The sequence below is a fragment of the Leuresthes tenuis genome, unplaced genomic scaffold, assembly GCF_036924035.1.
Source record: "Leuresthes tenuis unplaced genomic scaffold, fLeuTen1.0.hap1 SCAF_15, whole genome shotgun sequence".
NCBI lineage: Eukaryota > Metazoa > Chordata > Actinopteri > Atheriniformes > Atherinopsidae > Leuresthes > Leuresthes tenuis.
In genome coordinates, this window is record NW_027325369.1 from 3,387,031 (window position 1) to 3,405,653 (window position 18,623).

At 44.1% G+C, this 18,623-nt stretch overlaps 2 protein-coding genes across 11 annotated transcripts in view; one reads left to right on the top strand and one right to left on the bottom strand.

Moving 5' to 3' along the window:
* The window catches only part of dctn1b (dynactin 1b), a 33,817-nt gene extending 32,038 nt beyond the window's left edge, over positions 1–1,779 (top strand). For all 10 annotated transcript variants that reach the window (XM_072365833.1, XM_072365826.1, XM_072365827.1 and 7 more), the window contains one exon: positions 32–1,779. In XM_072365833.1, coding sequence (XP_072221934.1) covers positions 32–169 — 138 coding nt within the window. In that variant the 3' untranslated portion in view covers positions 170–1,779. The remainder of the gene's footprint in view (positions 1–31) is intronic.
* On the bottom strand, positions 1,219–18,394 carry alms1 (ALMS1 centrosome and basal body associated protein). The gene is made up of 18 exons (XM_072365825.1): positions 18,227–18,394; positions 13,798–13,963; positions 13,467–13,587; positions 11,503–13,363; positions 11,204–11,363; positions 9,185–10,306; positions 8,954–9,069; positions 7,453–8,524; positions 7,138–7,254; positions 6,368–6,523; positions 5,387–6,222; positions 5,074–5,191; positions 4,523–4,741; positions 3,337–3,590; positions 2,933–3,098; positions 2,708–2,765; positions 2,292–2,391; positions 1,219–2,122 (listed from the first exon to the last, which is right to left on the bottom strand). The coding sequence occupies exons 1-18, from the start codon at positions 18,350–18,352 to the stop codon at positions 2,078–2,080; spliced, it is 6,813 nt and encodes a 2,270-aa protein (XP_072221926.1). The 5' UTR covers positions 18,353–18,394; the 3' UTR covers positions 1,219–2,077.
* Between the last annotated feature and the right edge of the window lie 229 nt (positions 18,395–18,623).

An 18,623-nucleotide genomic window follows, 5' to 3' on the forward strand; every position in this document is an offset into this window, starting at 1 on the left:
AGTTCTAACCTCTAAAGTTTTCTGTGTTCAGGCGAAGGAGGAAAAACACGGCGACACAGTGCTGGTAGGCCGGGTCATGGTGCCGTGCCCCCGCGGTCAGGAACAGGTCCACCGCCTCGTCCTGTCCCACTGTCAGCTGCAGAGAGTTCACAGTCTGCTGCAGACCTAAACTCAACCTGTCCTACTGCCACACCTGCTCCCCCCTCCCCCCGTCATCAGCTTTGCGTCTTCTCCTGGGAGAAACGGGTTGAACCTGAAGGTATTTCAACTGTGGTGGGAGATCGCAATCTGGAAATGCATCTTTGAATCGAAAGCAACTCTGTAGTTAGAAATCAATCACTGGTAATCTTAACACCACTTGGAGTCTGAACACGTAGCACCTGCATCTGCTCTGACACCGCTTTCTCTCACAATCAGCCACTTTGAACAGGGATGCCAAAGAGCTGAAGTTAAGTATCTGAACTGGTTAGTCGATCGAAGGGCAATTTATTGGCAACCGGGAGTTTATTATGTCGGGAGTATTTATAAAATTCATATTTTAAATTCATTCATCAGAATGATTAAAATACTAGATTAACAGCTAAAGAATTTAATCACACCAGTTCTTTTGGCAAAATGACTGTAAAACCATGGAAATGAGCGTGTTTGGTGTCCCATTGCATACAGCACAATTTTATAGGGACTAAGATGTAGCTTTTAAGCTTTTAGTTCCTCACCAGACCCCTAAGATCCTGCACTCTGTAAACTATAGAGTGGATGAGGTGATTTAAACAGTAAGTGATGGTAGCTGCATGCTCGCTGCACTGTTGCATCAACCCTGTCGAATTCATCAGTGTGGCTTAAAACAGGCCAACCCGTTAATGTTGCTTCATGTTTCTCTGTTAAACTGCACAGAACATGAAGAACCACGACCCCGTGTTGCCCCTTTTCATAAAGCGTATCAGTGTTATATGCTCACTTTTTCAACTCGGCTCGTCCAAAGGGAAGAAGGATTATGTGACGTTACTTTGATTAATGGGATTTAACAAAGAGAAGAAACTGAAGAGCATCCAGTGTGTTGAATTAGGATTTGTGCTGTCGTGACGATCCACAGGCGAAGGTCTTGTTTTTGAGACCTTGCTAAACAACCGGAGGGGTTTAGTAATCGCTGCGGGTGTTAAAACAAGAAAAGCTCGGTGGATTCACTGTGGAACATGTGGAAGTTTTTATTTAAACACAACCCGACTGCACTCTGAGTCAAATGGCTTAAACTATTTATTATTTATTACAGTGGAGGTGCGTGTTGTGTACTTGTGTAAATGGCACATCAGTCAGTACCGAGGATGTTACTGAATGACTAATGTCCAGACACAACTGCAACGCCTGTTCTGCTCAGATTCTGTAGCCTTTAACTCAGTCCGAGCCTTAAACCCGCAGAGATCAGTCACTGGCTAAGTTCTGATTGGTTTCCTCCGAAGTCTTTGCCAAAGAAGCTTTGTTTTCTCTTCACGTCTGCCAGGATCCATCTTAACAGCTTTTAGTTTATGAATCCTTACAAAGCATTGTATTTGACTGTTTTGAAGGCCATTTATGTTTACACAGCACTGCGATTAACTTGAAGTTTTATTTATTAACTTAAGCGCATGTATATAAGAGTAGTTAAAAAAGGGAAAAAAGCAGACACTTCTTATGTACCGACTGTGTTTTCTGGCTGTGAACCTGCAGCTTGTCTTACTTTTTCCTCGTGTGGTTTCCTGCTGTCGCAAAACCTGTCAGCGATCAATAAAGTATTTAAAGCCACTGTGTCTTTGTTGGCAGTTATTGTCTCGAGACCAAGCACCAGATAAAAGCAAAGCATTTTTTAAAAGCTGCAGAAAGTTTGTTTATTTTAATATCAAAACACATTTTCATGCTCAAATGTCTAAAAAATGTCAGTGATGCTGCTACTGAAGAACATAATCACAGAGCAAAGTTTGGCTGAGATCAATTTTTTTTAAAAAGCTCATTTTTGATGAAAATGTGTAGATTTGTTCAGTTTCAGAATTGTAAAAATAACTGATTGATATCTACGGTAAAAAACCCAAACGTGTGTGTTTGATCACTGCCAGGCTGATCTCCTGCCCAGGACACGGTTTCGGATTCTCTGAAAGACGCAAAGAAAAAACATGATAGGACGCGTTAGCATCTTTGACCTGCTGGATAAACCGAGAGCCACAGAGAGCTTTGCTTTAGCTTTAATATAAAACCAGCTGTCGCTCGTTCTGAACACTCGCTGAATTCCACTGATCGTGTGATTGAAAATAGTCTTGTACCGTATTGTAGAGCTGGGCGTTGAGTCTGTAAGATCGATACGCAGCTTTCCTTCTCTCCTCCTCTCGCTTCCTTTGCACCTCTGGTAGATTCTCGTATATTCTGGAACAGCGAACACACACATTATTATTCTTATTACAGCTGTAATTAAATAAAACACTGTTTTTATACTCTGTAATGACTGTATCCAACGTGTATTTCGGCTTACTGTGAATGCTCGATAACCCCTTTAATAACCAAATGAGAACAATCAAACCGAAGAAAAAATACTGGAAACTCAAACACCAATATTAGCGTTTTATTTTTAATTGGAACAATATAATAAAAGCACTTTTGGTATTACATGACGTTAAAATAGCGAGCTCTGCCTTGAGTGAAATGTGTAAAGTAAAAGAAATAAGACATTTTAAAGGCTTACTGTTTGGACCTCTGGATCATCTCCTTCTTGGGAACGGCCCTTCTCAGCAGAGCAGTGCCTTCACAAAGGGAAAAGAATTTATTTCATTTCAGATGTAAACTGTATGAGGAGAGCTTGTGGATCATGAGCTCGGTAAACTAAGAACCGAACGGCTGCGAGCATCGTCCCCTCTGGTCCGACGCTGCGTGTACATGTGCGGCTCTCTTCTTCTCTGGTGTCGGATACCTGCAGGCTTCGGCAGCCTCGCCGGCCCCTCTGACAGGTTGAACGGTACGCCTCTCTCTTGGCTGAAGACGGCTTGGAGCTTCCTCTGCTCCACCTGCAAAGCCAGGCGCCTCATCCTCTGCCGGGACTGGGAGATAAACTCTGGCCGACGCATCTCCAGCGCCTCCTGCAGGATTTTAGGAGAGCAGAATAATTCTATTAAACCATAAAAGGGGATGACAGTAAAATCTCAGAAAGGGCATCATTCTCTGTTATCTTTCTGCAGGTCTCACGATGGTAAAAATAATCACCGTATGTCAGGTCATTTCCTGCCTGTACGTCTGATAACATTCATATGAATCACCTGTACCTTTTGTGACAATGTTTTGATTTTATTTTATTTCTGAAGATGAGAGTAAGCTAACCTGCAGTGAAACACGTGCAGAGGACAGTGTTTTGGTTCTGTGATCTGGATCCGGTTCAGCTTGATGTTTAAAAGTGGACTGTTTGCTTCTTTCCTCGTGGACTTGTCTCTGTCTGAGCGGCTCTCTCCAAGGACCGGCTCTGCTGTACGGTTCAAACCAAGCACTGTCGGGCCTCCGAGCAGACGGCTGCTCTGGCCGGTTCTCCTTCCTCGCCTCTGACTTCAGGCCGTCAGCAGATATGAACCACGAAACGCCTGGAAGGAAACAAATACACCAAGCATTTGCTTATATTCGGCCTTAACTGGACCGTTAAAGGTGAACTCCCATACTTTTAAACCTAGACCTTATTTCTGGCATGAAATACGTTCATCTACTCACCGAGAACAGTTTGACGAAAGTCGGCGTCCTTCGGAAGATATTTAGATAACTCGCGATCGGCGTATATCCATATAACGGAGTGAACGGGGCTTAAACAATGCAGCCTCTAAACAAGGCATTATCTGTCTTTATTTCACCAATACTTTAAGAAGAATGAATTAATGAACGTGTGCTATAGCTCTGTTAGCTCATAGCTGCTGTTATGTGGCTACTTGCAGCTATAGGAGAGCTAACGGAGGGAATTCTACACACATCTCTACTGGGACCACTTCATCCACACGCCCCCCTGCAGCACAACTCATTCACTCCGGTAAGAACGTCCATCTTACTCAAAGTCGTCTTTCACTTGTCAAAATTTGATAAATATCCTGCCATGTTGCACAAAACTAGCAGTTGCAAAGTCCGTGGTAAGTTAGTCGACTGTCACAGAGCATGGAGTGAATAAACTGTGCTGCAGGGGGGCGTGTGGATGAAGTGGTCCCAGTAGAGTGCCTGTGTAGAAATCCCTCCGTTAGCTCTCCTATAGCTGCAAGTAGCCACATAACAGCAGCTATGAGCTAACAGAGCTATAGCACACGTTCATTCATTCATTCTTCTTAAAGTATTGGTGAAATAAAGACAGATTATGCCTTATTTAGAGGCTGCATCGTCTAAGCCCCGTTCACTCCGTTATATGGATTGAGAGTTTTCTAAATATCTTCTGAAGGACGCTGACTTTCACCAAACTGTTCTCAGTGAGTTTCATGCCAGAAATAAGGTCTGGGTTTAAAAATACCGGAGTTCCCCTTTAAAGGAACTGCTGAAGCACCTTCAGGAAAAGGCTTTGAGGGGCTCTTCTTGTTCTTTCCCTGCTTTAGGATGCCCTGAGATTTAGGAGCCCCCCCCCCCCATCCTTCTCTTCCTCTCATGGTGCTGGATGAAGACGAGGAGATCTGCCCAAAACGCCCGGTTCCACCTGGTGATGGGAATGTGATTCCAACATCTCTGGTGTGTCGTCGGGTCCCATTCCGAACAATCTCGAAGTCACCTGAAGCAAGAAAATGAGAAAAAAAATACATAAATAGTTGATTTATGTAAACTGGACTCTTAAAGAATTTGCTTAATTTTTTTACACTCTCAAGTAACTCTGGAACTATGTCAAACTATCAATGAGTGTAACAAATTCCCACATGTAGGAAAGAATTCATCTGGAAACTGAAAATGAACAAAGATTTTCTGAATCGTGACATTTCATGTGTTTTCTTCTGTCTGCTGAGGACGAAGGAAACACAGAATCAATTTAACAAACAGTCGATTAGCTTTTATTCAAAAGAACTCAGAGGAATAAGAAAATCCGTGCGCATGGTCTGCTCGACTGACCTGCCTGGATGCTTTTGTTGACGAGTTTAACGGCCTTCTTGGCAGCCAGAGTCCTGGATGGTCCGTGGTGTGATGGCAGGGAGTATGTGCTGGCTGATGAAGCGGAATCAGGAGAAACCTGAGGACAAGCTCTAATTAATCCATCTGATCCGATTAGTTTCTTAAAAACTCACAAGCTTAGAGTCTTAGGGTCTGCGATACAGATGAATGATTTTATCAGTAAAAACATTTTTGAATGACTACTTTTGAATGTCTGTAATTAAAATCTCCCCTAAGAGAGCGAATGAGGACAGAAACCTCCAGATGTACATACTGATTCATCAGTGGCAGGGGTGTCTGCTGTGGGGATATGAGGAGGGTCTTTGTTTCTTCCTCTCCACCGTTCCCTCTCCTCTTTCTGCTTGCCGATGGTGTCATACAGTTTACTGAGGCTGGAGCTGCTCTTCAGGCTCTGGACTTTGTGGGCACCGAAAGCTCGGATCAGCCGCGCTGTGTCGACGGTGGACATTGACACGGATGACAGGTTCTCTGACTGATCTTTGTCTGCCGGTGGGAGGTGTTGGCTCTGGGAGGAGCTGGAGGAGAGGGAGACACTGACGTCGTTCACAGTGTCCTCGGCCCAAAGCCTCGTTTGGGTGGGATCTTCGGGGTCTGTGACAGCACTGCGTTCATAAGCCTTTTTCCTTTCTTTCCTCCTCGGTGTCCTTACCAGCTTCTGCTCCGGGTGATAATCCTCTTCCTGTGCAGACCTCGTGTTGTGAATAAGACGAGACAGGCGCTCTAGACGCTCCAGCAGCGAAGTCTCTCTCTCAACGGTTGGACGGGATTCCTCTACAGTCCACTGATCGCAGAACTTCTGCCACAGCTGGTCGAGGGTGCCGCTGCTCTGCTGGGGAGTCGGCTGAGGAAGACTGGTTCTCTCCTGGTCTCGCTCCCCCCGTGTGTGAAGGACAGATGTTTGGACCACTTCTACATGGACTGGTTGAAATCTCTCCCAACTTGGCTCAGTTTGCTCTTTACTGGGGAACTGGACGGGGCTGGTCCCCTGGTCTCTCATGGAGACTTTTCGGTTGCTCAGTGAAGGCGCTTGGGACAATTCTGGAGTTTGGCTCGCGGCTGTTGAGTCTCTCTCTGCTGCTGCAGAGGAATCTACGTGGAGATAACAGACATTAATGGATCAAAACCACACACACATTATAAAGAACTCTGGAAACAAAAGCCCACACTTAAGGTGCACGTTTCAATAAAGCACTTAGCACAACAGCTAGTAAGCGTAAAAGCGCGTGCTGCTCACCTCTGTGCACAGGTTCTTGCATTTTAAAGGTGGGAGTTTTCAGCCTCTTGCTGTAGATGCCCTCTGTGTGCCTGAATGCGACTCCGCGGTCCAACCCCGGGTCCTGATGCCCGAGGACCTCGCTGCTAAAACGCGGAGGCACGGCGTCGTCTGAGCCTGGTAACAATTTAACAGAGTAGAGCGGCGTTTCGATTAAGCTACAAGACTCTCCTCATTCAGAGGGAGAGAAAAACAAATACTGCTGGAAAGAGAAAGCAAAATATCTTCAGCCAGTAAAGTGACACGGAGGCTCAAGTCCGCTCTCCCTCCGTCTCTTTACCGGGGCCCCAGCTCTGCCTTTGTTTCACTCTGCCCCTGAACATGGATAATTAATGTGCTGCCTGGTGTATGTTACAAAGGACCAGCTGCCTCCCACACAGCGACAGGCCAAATGGGAGTGGATTTTCATTCTCTCATCACAGATTCAACTGAAAATCCACTTCTTTTTCTTAAGATCAACCAGAGATATAGAATACTGAGAGTCTACAGACAAACACACACACGTGCAGTTCAAGCACTTTGGATTTGAAACGTTTGTGTGGGCAAAAACTCCTGTCTTAAAAAATATCAAGATGCAAATATTTGTCAAATAAATTACCTAAATCGCCTATTGCAAAAAATATGAGGGACACAAAAATCTAACTACTGTACACACTGGTGGAGAAAGGAGTCAGAGCTGTTTAGCTCTTTAGCACAGAGGCTGCTATCTCTGCGACTGCTTCATTCCGTACCTGTGTGGGAGCTCTCCATGGTGGTGTCGGATGCTTCTGTCGAGGAGATGGCTTCCCTCTGAGGGACGTAGAAGAGCTCCTCGCTGCCACAAGGTTTGTAAGGCAGCAGCACAGGGACTGTGGTGGGAAGATTGACACAATAAAAAACTCCATTAGTGATACATTTACAAGGAAACTATGTTGATATTATTTCCTTCTAAAAGCACTTTTTTATCTTACACTGTACTAGAAAAGTATCGAACTCTAAAGAAAAGTCTTTGGTCAAATAGAGTTACAATTATATATATATGCAAGTATGCTTCTTTCAGAGTTTACCTGGTGTTTGAGCCATAAAGGGTCTTGGTGACACGTAAGACCTGTGATGTGATGTAACGGCCTGTGTGGTTGTGACAGTCGTCTTTCCTAGAGGCACAGTAGTTTTAAACATGGTGGAGGTGTCGGATCTTTCAGGCGCCCGCCGTCTTACGTGTCCTCTGGTGTCGTGCCACTCTGGTGGACTGGACGAGCCGACACCTTCGTCTGGACTGCTGGCAGCTGAAGAGGAGTCTCTGAGGGAGACAAAGTCTTTGCGTAGCAGCTGTGAGTGGACAGCAGAGGTACCGGTGTCATCTGTACTTTTGGGGGACTGAGTGACATGGACATGGGAGACATGGCCTGTCCTGGCAGGGGATCCAACAGTGGATGGACCTGAGGCCTGATAAGGTCCAGGTCCAACACCTGAAACAGATCTGGTCTGGACAGATAAGGTCTCATGATGACTGACAGACTCTGAGCTGTCAGTTTTGATGATCGTATCTTCTTTATCTGAACCTTGTAAGGGTGGGGGAGGCTCTTCACACTGACCTCCACCTGTGTCCTGGCTCTTCTGCTCCTCCTTCCTATTACTTGAACGGAAAATATTACTTGGTTCATACACAGACGGTGGTTCTCTGGTTGGTGTCAGTGTCAATGCAGCCCTTTCCTCTCCATCCAGGAGGGATGAGAGAGTTTGTGTCTTGGCCACAGTGGGTCTGATTGTTCCTGTGGAAAGCTCTGTCAGGTGGAATGGTTCTGAGGCTGGGATGAGGGGGGGTGCAGAGGAAGTGGAAGGTGAGGCGGAGGCAGAGCATCTGCAGGTGGCATCGGTGATAACTGTGAGAGCCTGAGGTTTTTTTGAAGGGAGTGTTACTCCTTCTCGGGCGGCAATCTCACACACTCGAGCCTCCAGATCGGGGTGAAGAGCATCCTGTAGCTGTGTGATGGCGACAGGGTGGTTGACACTGACGCCTCGCTGGGTGTTAGCGTCACTGAGAGCAGAACACGCCTCAACAGACTGAGGTGGGTCGTGTTGGCTATGGACTCTAACAATGGACGCTGCGCTGCACTCTGTGTCTGTGCTTCCCTGGCTCTGGAAGAAGAAAAAAAAAACCCACATCTGTGAAAGAAGAGCTGGAAAAGTATGTCCGGGTGCTCGTTCATTCAACACCAAGACCCAAAGAAAATGCTTTGGTCAGCAAAATTGCACTGGAGTCATAACTGGGAAGGTATCTTTTTTTTCCCTAACTTGCATTTATTGACACACCATGCCTGCAACACACCAGTTACCTCGAGCATGAGACCTACACTGTCCAGAGATGGGAGGCTGACATCCAAATGGAAAACATAGAGAATATTTAAATTGTTACAACATTTAAAAGAAAAACGTAGGCATTCATTGATAATACTTTGTCATAAATGCTTTCTTGGTCACAATTCAACTGCAGAAAATTGTTTAATTCTGGTTCCCTGCTGCAGCATGTAAGATGTAGTAATTAAGAAGTCTTCTTGAGAGGATTACCTTTATAGGGTTCCTTAACAGCAGCTCTTTCTTGATCTCTTCAATTCGCCTTCTATCCTCTGTGTCCAACTCCAGAGGCTCACACTGCTGCCCTGATATCTTCAGCTTGATCCACTCTGAAACATCAGAACGGAATATTAATGTGAGATGCGTGAAAGCTGAAACTCCCATCTATCTGATAGCTAACTGAGTCAGAAGCTGTGTATCACAGTGAAAGAGACATCTCTTTACCTCTGGCCTTTGTCTCCTCCTGGTCCGTTAAGCTGGGTGTGCTCGACACCATGGTGGATGGAGATTCACTCTGCAGTAACTTGGCCACTCTGACAGCCAGTGAGCTCTCACTGCTCCCATCGCTCATCACTCCCTGATCAGTGTCCTCAAAGATGGCGGAGGAGGTACGACTCTGTGCAGGATCTCCGAGTGTAAGCTTTTCTCCCTCCTCCGGGAGCCCACCTCTGTCTGCAGAAGTAGAGGTGAGCTGCTGTGTACTCGCAGCTGGTGAAGGCTTGACCACTGGCAGCTGTGTCGGAACTTTATCGAGAGGTGCGGCGCTGCAGCCTTCAGGCTCCGTCCGCCGGGCTGATTTGGAAAGAACAATGGCACGATCAGCAGTGTTTTCTTCCTGTATTTTGGATGTTACAGCAGCAGGTGCTGTTACAAGAGCTTGTGTGGATGGATAATTAGGTTGCCAAGATGAGGTCCTACTCTCCCGACCAACAGAGCTTTGCCTCAGTTTCTCTGAGGTAAGCACAGAGTCTGAAGAGGACCAGAGCAACGAGGAGTGATTTCTGGGGTCTCCAGCTGTGGAGGGCGAGGGGACTGAGGGCTCATGGAGCCTGCTTGTTTTTGTCGGCAGTGAGTGGAATAAGTCTTCATCAGAGAGGAGATGTGATTCTGCAGAAGACCCAGTAGATACCAAGTTCCCAGCATGAGAAAGTACTTTACGGATCTCCAACAAGGTCTTGGTGCTAACAAAAGAATCTTCTGCACACTGTTCCACACTATGGCTGCTTTGCAAAGATGACTCAGAGTTTCTCTCCGCACGCCTCGCCTTCATAACAAACAGGGCGTCAGAGCCACACCTGTCTGTGAGCTGGTTGATGTCCGGCCCTCTGTCCTGCTGTTGCTGTATGGGCTGAAGTATGGAGGAATGGGCACCTTCACCAGGCTGGGAGGAGGGTGCCACGCCCACAGTCTGGGTGGCTTCTGTATCTGATGGAGATGCTCTCACTCTGGGCTGCACCGGGAACGGTACAGCTGGACTGAGACTGTCCAGGCTAAACGGTACAGATATACTGGAATCAGCTGACAGAATGCTGGACCTGGAGAAATTTCCTTTATGGGGACTGCCTCCTGAAAATGAAACATGTTCAAATTAACCACATTTATCAATTATGGGTGATAAATGTACATTTACCTATAAACAAAAGTTTGCTAAATGTCTGATCCACTAACCTTTTAAGTGAAGAGAAGCAAAACTGTAAATGACGACACTTGGTCAATGTTCTTATTTTGAGAATAATGAGGTAAATTATGAAATAAGAACACAGCTTTAAACTTACAAACAATGTGCTGCAATCTCTAGTGGCTTATGTGTGTTCATGTATTCAAAGCAGTGCATTCAGATGCAACAGCGAGTATCTTAAAATTTCGCCACATTTATGTTTGAACCAGCCATTTTCTCTGCATTTCTGCTGAAGCGTGCATTTATTATAGACTATTTTTAAAATCATAAGCGTAGGGAAAAGAGGCACAGGGGTTTAGTTAGGTGCAGCAGACCTTCAGACCCTCTTTGCCCCCTGCCTCCCCCGATCAGACCAAACATCACCACAAGTGACTGACAGAGAAAGAAACAATGATATAAATTAAGAAAAGTCAGCTTTGTTCTCAGCCAATTCTAAGTGGACAACAGAGCTTAAAATAGCCGCTTATTTCTGGATGAAGTCACAACAGAACGCTGATAATGAGAAGAGACAACAAGAAATGTGGGACTTGTGTACCCACATCTTTACAGACTCTCCATCACAACATCCCAGATCAACCTTGACTTTTTTGGCGGCTACAAAAATGATTTGATGTTATCATTTTTTGTTTATCAGATGATATGTTTCCTTGTTTCTCGAGTCAAATATCCCCAACTGATAAAAAAGACAAAACCAAATGTGTAATGCTCACAAAAAAAGAAAAGAAAAGTGCCCTTTAAGTATGAGGTGCACTTTCTGTTTTAAAGGCCAGTTTAGAGTTCAATACCCTCAGAGGGTTGAGTGCTCTTCGTAGGGGTTCCAGTAGATCCTTTAATGGTGCAGAGATCAGTAGGAGAGAATTCAGGCTCTCTAATTGGCCCTCTGGGTGCAAAAGGTGTCAGGATCGCAGAAAGAGACTGATCTATACCCAGGTTGCGGAGATACAACTGCAAGAAAGATAAATACACAACTTATCAGGAAACTTTAAATATGACTTATATGAAACTAAACTGCATTGGAACAATAAGAAATGGGTAATGCATTTATTTTAGAGACATCAGACCAGAATTGTCAGAGAGGAATTACCGGAATTCGTTCATCAATGTTGAGCTCTCGAGGTCTTGAAAAAGGTGGTGGTGATGACTGTTTTGAAGGCCAGTAAGGGGCATAATTATCCAGCTCCAGACTGACAACAGAAGAGGCTCCAAAAGAAGGCCCTACTTGAATTCCACTGTAACTGTCTTGGGAACTTGAAAGTGTCAAATCTTGATCGAGTGACACATCACTGAAGTGGCTGAGGTTTGCAACAGGCGAGGGTTTAGCTGTGGTGCTGGGATGATGAGGAGCCCCCTCCTGACTCTTATTCTCTTCTTCTTCGAGAGGCATATCAGTCTGCTGATGTTTGCTGATGGACATAACAACTGTACTAAGGGAGGAGTGTGACTGTGACCTTCCAAATGATGAGGCACAGGGTGGTGCTGCAGACCCCCTGTTCCCCTTATCACTGGGAGCACTGCCCACTGCCTCCCCTCTTCTTGAAGAAGAAGAGCCAGATGCGATATTTTGGTTGGCAGCACCTGAAACAGGAGACTGGTGTACACTCCTGGAATGCTGAGTGAGGATAAGATCCAGGGTGTCAGATGTTGTACCAAAAGTTTTCTTTTTAGGGGACATGCCAGAAAATCCTTTCGGTGTCAGGCTATCAAATAATGGAGTCTTCCCTGAACTCTGATTTGCCCTCCAAGCATCTACTTTCTCCATGTAGTTGAGACTTGGAAGGGAATGGACTTCTGCAGAAGTCTGCGGAGCCTCTGCTTGGCACTGACTGGCTGTCTCTGGGAGACAGGTATCAGCCAAGGGGACAGCTGGTTGTGAAGCAGCTGCTGTGCTTGATTGGTACGAGTTCTCTTTATTCGATTCTATGGCTGAAAGTTGTCCTAATTTAGCCTTGACACTGGATTTGGGTGGGGCCGTGAAAACCCCTGGGGTGGATTGAGACTGTGGGAGGAAACCCAGGTAAGACCCATCAATCCCTGTTTGGTTCCCCGATGACCATAGGTCTTGCTCTCTTTGAATGTGTTCAACACCTGCTGAAAATGGTCCTGTCCACGGCACACCACCCAAATTTGCTTGGACCACATTTGGCTTGCCTACTGACACCTCTTTGAGAGCTGGTGTGACAGACTGACCTGGTGGTGGCTTGTTTTTTGATCCAGCTTCAAGGTTGCTGAGTCTCTCCACTTCAGACAGCAGCTCTCGATGTAATGCTTCACTGCTATCGTCAGGCTGAGTGCTGCGAGAACCCATGGTAATGTTTCCGGCCTCAGATGACGGTGCACCTGACTGGTCAGGGCTTGAGTCTCTGTCAGGTTGCATTGTCTTCTGGGGAAGACTGGCCTCACCTGGAGGGCCTTCTCTTTTACCTGTGCTTTGGTCAGTAATACGTTTGCTAACTTTGGGGCTTTTACACTCAACCCTAGAAGATGCAGTGTTCACAGAGGTCTCAGAGGCAGAGGAAACAGCACTGCTAGTAATGCTTTGCATGCCAACTTCTTTTTGTAAGAGCTTCAGAAGATGCTGGGCAGGAATATCTTTTCTCAGAAAGAAAGTCTCATCTTCAGCAGCCTCACCAACAAGCTTGACTGTACGGTTAGCCAGTGCCTCTGAGTCATTCTCTCTGCTACGTTTCCCTTCTATGGACTGTAATCTCTGTCCGTCATCAGTAGTGGCAGTCAAAGGGGGATGATCCATTTGATCTTTGCCTTGGCTCCCTGGTGATAAACTGTGCTGTGATAGAGAGCAGCAGCTGACAGCACCTTCCTCAGAGAGGATGGTTGCCTGGGCCAGAGGATACTGGGACAGTGAACCACACTCAGAGGGGTAAGTGGTGCAGTCCTGGGGTGGAAAGTGGAACCTCTCTGATGCCATGGAAACATCAGGATATGCCCTTTAAAAAAGTAAACAAATGATCATCCTTCCGCTTATCACCTTGGCTTACCACCCAAATCAGAGGTAGAAGAGAACATTTAAGATGAGTTTCATTTTGTTACCTTAAAGGGGCAAATTCTGTATCACTTTGCTGGAACAAAGAATATTCACTGAAGTTGTGTTCCACTCCAGATGTTAAAGGCAACAGTGAAAGAGCAGGAGACAGGTTACTGTCCTGAAATGCTGACGAAACACAAAATTCTGAATGTTATTCATAGGAACCAAAGGCACAACTGGCTGTAGTATGCAAGCCATCACTGAAATAAAGACTACTATCTATTCTCTGAGACAAAAATCATGTTTCTTATGCGTCATCTTATGCCCCTTGAAAATAAATACATAACTAACTATTTATTAGCCATTTACATTCACTGTTTCATTCTGTCCCCATACCAAGCTGCAAAGGATTTTCCCCAGGCTGCTGAAGCTCCCAGCCATCCGTTTCCTGTCTGGACTGCCTCTGATCTGGACTCTGTGCTCCTTTTGGATTTGTGGACGTTTCTCCAGCAGACTGACCGACATCTTCATCAGCTAGCATATGAGAAGATGCCGCCACTCTCTGGAAGCAGAGTCACCAAACAAAGTAGCAATAAGTTAACCTCCGACACGTTTCATCAAGCCTGAAAGTGCAATAGAATAAGAAACATGGAGAGAAACATGCTGCATATGCTGTCCTTAAAAATGTCTCACGACCCTCCACAAACTGCTGTACCTCCAGCAAGAAACTGTGCAGTGCTGTAGTGACAAGACACACCACAGGAGGTCATTCCTGTCTCCTGCCAATACTTCGTTTTAAGTGCATCCTCTTTAATCAAGTGTTTGCATGTCTTATCAAGATAGCTGCATTATTGACCGTGATACTACCTGTTGTGTTTAGATGCATTCTTTGAAAAATAAGTCTTAATATTCTTACAAAATTAAAAGATATTTGTGCTTTAAAAGGTATGTACTTGTAACACTGTGTTACTACATTATTAACATTATAATTCAATTCAATTCAATTCAATTTTATTTATATAGCGCCAGATTACAACAATTGTCATCTCAAGGCACTTAAGTAATATAGTCCAATTCAAGCCAATTGGAATTCAATTCATTGTAATCATAATCCAATTAATTCATATAGAGCTAATTCAAAAAATTAATATCCTAGCTAAGGAAACCAACAGATTGCACCGAAATGTGTCTTCAGTCCAATCTCCCGTCCTGAGCGTGCCTGTGGCAACTGTGGAAAGGAACGACTCCCTTTTAACAGGAAGAAACCTCTGGCAGAACCAGACTCAGGAAGGGTGGCCATCCGCCTCGACCAGCTGGGGTTTGAGAAGACAGAAAAGAGGGAAAAGAGGGGGGAAAAACACCATAACGCCATTCAAAGGATATCTGTTGGAACAGGGAAACATAGGTTAATAACCACAATAATGTCACATGTACATAAAATCAATTTTGAAATTAAACGGGGGGAAAAAGAGAGCAAAGTGAGGAAAGGTGTGACAGATGAGGTCCCCCAGCAGTCTAAGCCTATAGCAGCTTAACTATGGGATGTTTCAGGATTACCTGAACCATCCCTAACTGTAAGCTTTATCGAAAAGAAAAGTTTTAAGCCTAATCTTAAAAGTGGAAAGGGTGTCTGCTTCCCGGACATTTACTGGCAGCTTATTCCACAAGAGAGGGGCCTGATAACTGAAGGCTCTACCTCCCATTCTACTTTTAGAAACTCTGGGAACAACAAGTAAACCTGCAGTTTGGGAGCGAAGTGCTCTGTTAGGAAAATATCTTACAATTAAATCTTTAAGATATGATGGAGCTCGGTCATTAAGAACTTTATATGTCAGAAGAAGAATCTTAAATTCTATTCTGAATTTAACAGGGAGCCAATGAAGAGAAGCTAAAACTGGAGAAACATGATCTCTCCTGTTAGTACTCATCAGAACTCTGGCTGCAGCATTTTGGATCAGCTGGAGGCTTTTCAGAGAATATGTGGGACAGCCCAATAATAAGGAATTACAGTAGTCCAATCTTGAAGTAACAAATGCATGAACTAGTTTCTCTGCATCACCCTGAGACAGGATGTTCCTGATTTTAGCAATATTACGAAGGTGAAAGAAGGCAGTCCTAGAAACCAGTTTTATATGTGCGTCAAATGATAAATTCTGGTCAAAAATAACTCCAAGGTTCCTCACTGTAGAACTAGAAGCCAAGGAAATACCATCTAGAGTAACTATATAACTAGACAATTTCTCCCTGAAGCGCTCAGGTCCAAAGAGAACAACTTCAGTTTTGTCTGAATTTAAAAGCAGACAGTTCTGAGTCATCCAGGTCTTTATGTCTTTAAGACAGGCTTGTAGCCTGACCAACCTGTAGGTTTCATCTGGTTTCATAGATAAGTACAGCTGAGTATCATCAGCATAACAATGGAAATTTATGCCATGCTGTCTGATAATGTTACCTAATGGAAGCATGTATAAAGTAAAAAGAATCGGTCCAAGCACAGAACCCTGAGGAACTCCATGACTTACTCCAACGTGTGAGGAAGATTCCTCATTTACAAGAACAAACTGGAATCTATCAGATAAATATGACTTAAACCAGCCTAATGCAGTTCCTTTAATCCCAATAACATGTTCAAGTCTCTGTAACAGAATGCTGTGATCGATCGTATCAAATGCAGCACTGAGATCCAACAGGACAAGCACAGAAACAAGTCCGCTATCAGAGGCTAACAGGAGATCATTGGTAACTTTCACCAGTGCTGTTTCTGTGCTATGATGCACTCTGAATCCTGACTGAAACTCTTCAAACAGATTATTTCTATGTAAATGATCACAAAGTTGAACTGCAACTATTTTTTCAAGAACTTTGGACAAAAAAGGGAGATTGGATATAGGTCGATAATTAGCCAACACTTCTGAATCAAGAGTAGGTTTTTTAAGTAAAGGTTTAATTACAGCAACCTTAAAAGTCTGAGGTACATATCCTGTCAACAAAGACCGATTGATCAAATCCAATATGGAAGTGTCAATTAAGGGGAAAACCTCCTTGAACAGTCTGGTTGGGATTGGGTCTAACATACAAGTTGATGGTTTAGAAGAGACTATTGCTGTTGTTAGCTCAGAAAGATCAACTGGACAGAAGCTGTCTAAATACAATTCAGGTTCGAAAGATACTTCTAAAGCTGCTCTACTTGATGATACATCAGTGATAATAATGGGAAGGATTCCATTAATCTTCTCTCTGATAGAAACAATTTTATTGATGAAGAATCTCATGAAATCATCACTGCTGAGAGTTAAAGGAATACATGGCTCAACAGAGCTCGGACTCTTTGTCAGCCTGGCAACAGTGCTGAAAAGAAACCTGGGATTATTCTTATTCTCTTCTATCAATAATGAATAATACGCAGTTCTAGCTTTACGAAGTGCTTTCTTATACGTTATTAAACTATCTTTCCAGACTAATTGAGACTCTTCTAAATTAGAGGAACGCCACTGTCTCTCCAGCTTTCTTGCAGTCTGCTTTAACGCACGCAGCTGTGAATTATACCAAGGAGCCAACCTCTTCTGACTGATTACCTTCCTTTTCAGAGGGGCAACATTGTCCAGTGTTGTACGCATTGAAGCTATAGTGCTGTCAACAAGAGAGTCAAGTTCTACTGGAGTAAAATTTAGGTAGCCATCCTGTGTCATATCAGCACATGGCAGTGAAGAAAAGGATGATGAAATCAACTCTTTAAATCTGGTTACAGCATTCTCTGACAGACACCTTCTATATGTAGAATTCTTCTCAGAAACCGTGTAGTCAAGTAATGTAAATTCAAAAGTTATTAAAAAATGGTCAGACAAGACAGGGTTATGAGGGAACACTGTTAACTGTTCACTCTCAATGCCATAAGTCATAATGGAGTGTAGTGGTAAGAGAGCCACCTTTCATGTGGGTGACCTGGATTCAAATCCCCTGCATGAATCCAGTGGGGGTCCTCAGGCAAGACTCTCTTACCCTACCTGCCTACCAGTGTAAGTGGCTTTGGATAAATGCATCTGCCAAATGCATAAACAGTCGCTGCAGTAGTAGTATAATAGTACTATATAAAATGGTCCTGGACATAAAAAGATAGCCCATTTCATTGCAGTCACTCCTGGGACAACATACCATCCAACAAAATGAACAAATATATTGTGTTACGTAAATAAAGCGGTCTTGCCTGGTTATCCACAATGGTGACTGACGTAATTCCAAACAATTTGATTACAAGTAATACCGTTATTGTACAGAAAGGCCATTTTAGCGCAGTACACATTCCTAATATTTTAAATTATTTATTGTATATTAAGTATTGTCTATTTTGCTGCTCTTTGTCATGTAAGACAAATCAGCTATTGTTGTTACTGTTGAACCTGCAGTTTGGCCTTTGGGGAGCCCCGGTTAATTTCGTCATCTGATTCATAACTGACAGATCACTTGATAAGCAGAGCAAAAAGTAAATGCTAACTGAATGCCAACAGGTTAATGTTAGCTAGGCTGGAGACATGGCCCCGTTCATTTAATAAGTATCGTTAAATTGCAATGAAGTGGTCACAAGTCAACCGTGCGGATGCCATCACTATCAGTGGACAAGCAATATTTTTCTCCGAGTGGTATTTAATTTCAAGGAAATGTTGCGAAGCGTTGATTAGCTCACATACTAGCAAAGTGGTTAGCAGTTAGCTACTAACACCGCACAACGCTAATTTAACTTTATCCCCGATTTCAGGGATAGGAATAACGTTAAAGTGCACCAAAAAAACGGCAGTTTTGTTTCTTTATGTCAAGATTAAAGTAGAATTACCTCTTGAGACTCCATGTTGTTATCGATGACAGTCCGCCAAAGAGAGCGCGCTTCCTCCACTTCGTTGCCAAGGAGCGTTGCTAGGAAATGCAAGGAAATTCCCCCGGAAATGGTGCAAGATGCCATTTAAACGGAAAAGAGAAAATATACCCGGATTACACTGGTTTTCTGTTTCATATATAAAAAAATATTGATTGACTATTGACAAGATGGTTAACTCGCTAGCGTAAAACGAGTCCTGCTCAACTTCCTATGTATATAAAAGATGTCTCCCTAATATTTCTTATTTTTTCTTCATTCTGGTTTTATATCCAAATAACAGCCCGTTGTCTCTGTTCTGGCAGTTATCTCAGGATTTGAATAAACCGAGCGGTAAATTTCGTGTCACTCACACCTC

What these genes read in the sequence shown, in the direction of transcription:
- alms1 (XM_072365825.1), bottom strand. Translation starts at nt 18,352, where the DNA reads ATGGCATCTTGCACCATTTCCGGGGGAATTTCCTTGCATTTCCTAGCA. An exon ending in GAGGCTGCCGAAGCCTGCAG is followed by an intron (nt 2,766 to 2,932) that starts GTATCCGACACC and finishes CCCTTTGTGAAG; the next exon opens with GCACTGCTCTGCTGAGAAGG. An exon ending in ATGATCCAGAGGTCCAAACA is followed by an intron (nt 2,392 to 2,707) that starts GTAAGCCTTTAA and finishes TCGCTGTTCCAG; the next exon opens with AATATACGAGAATCTACCAG.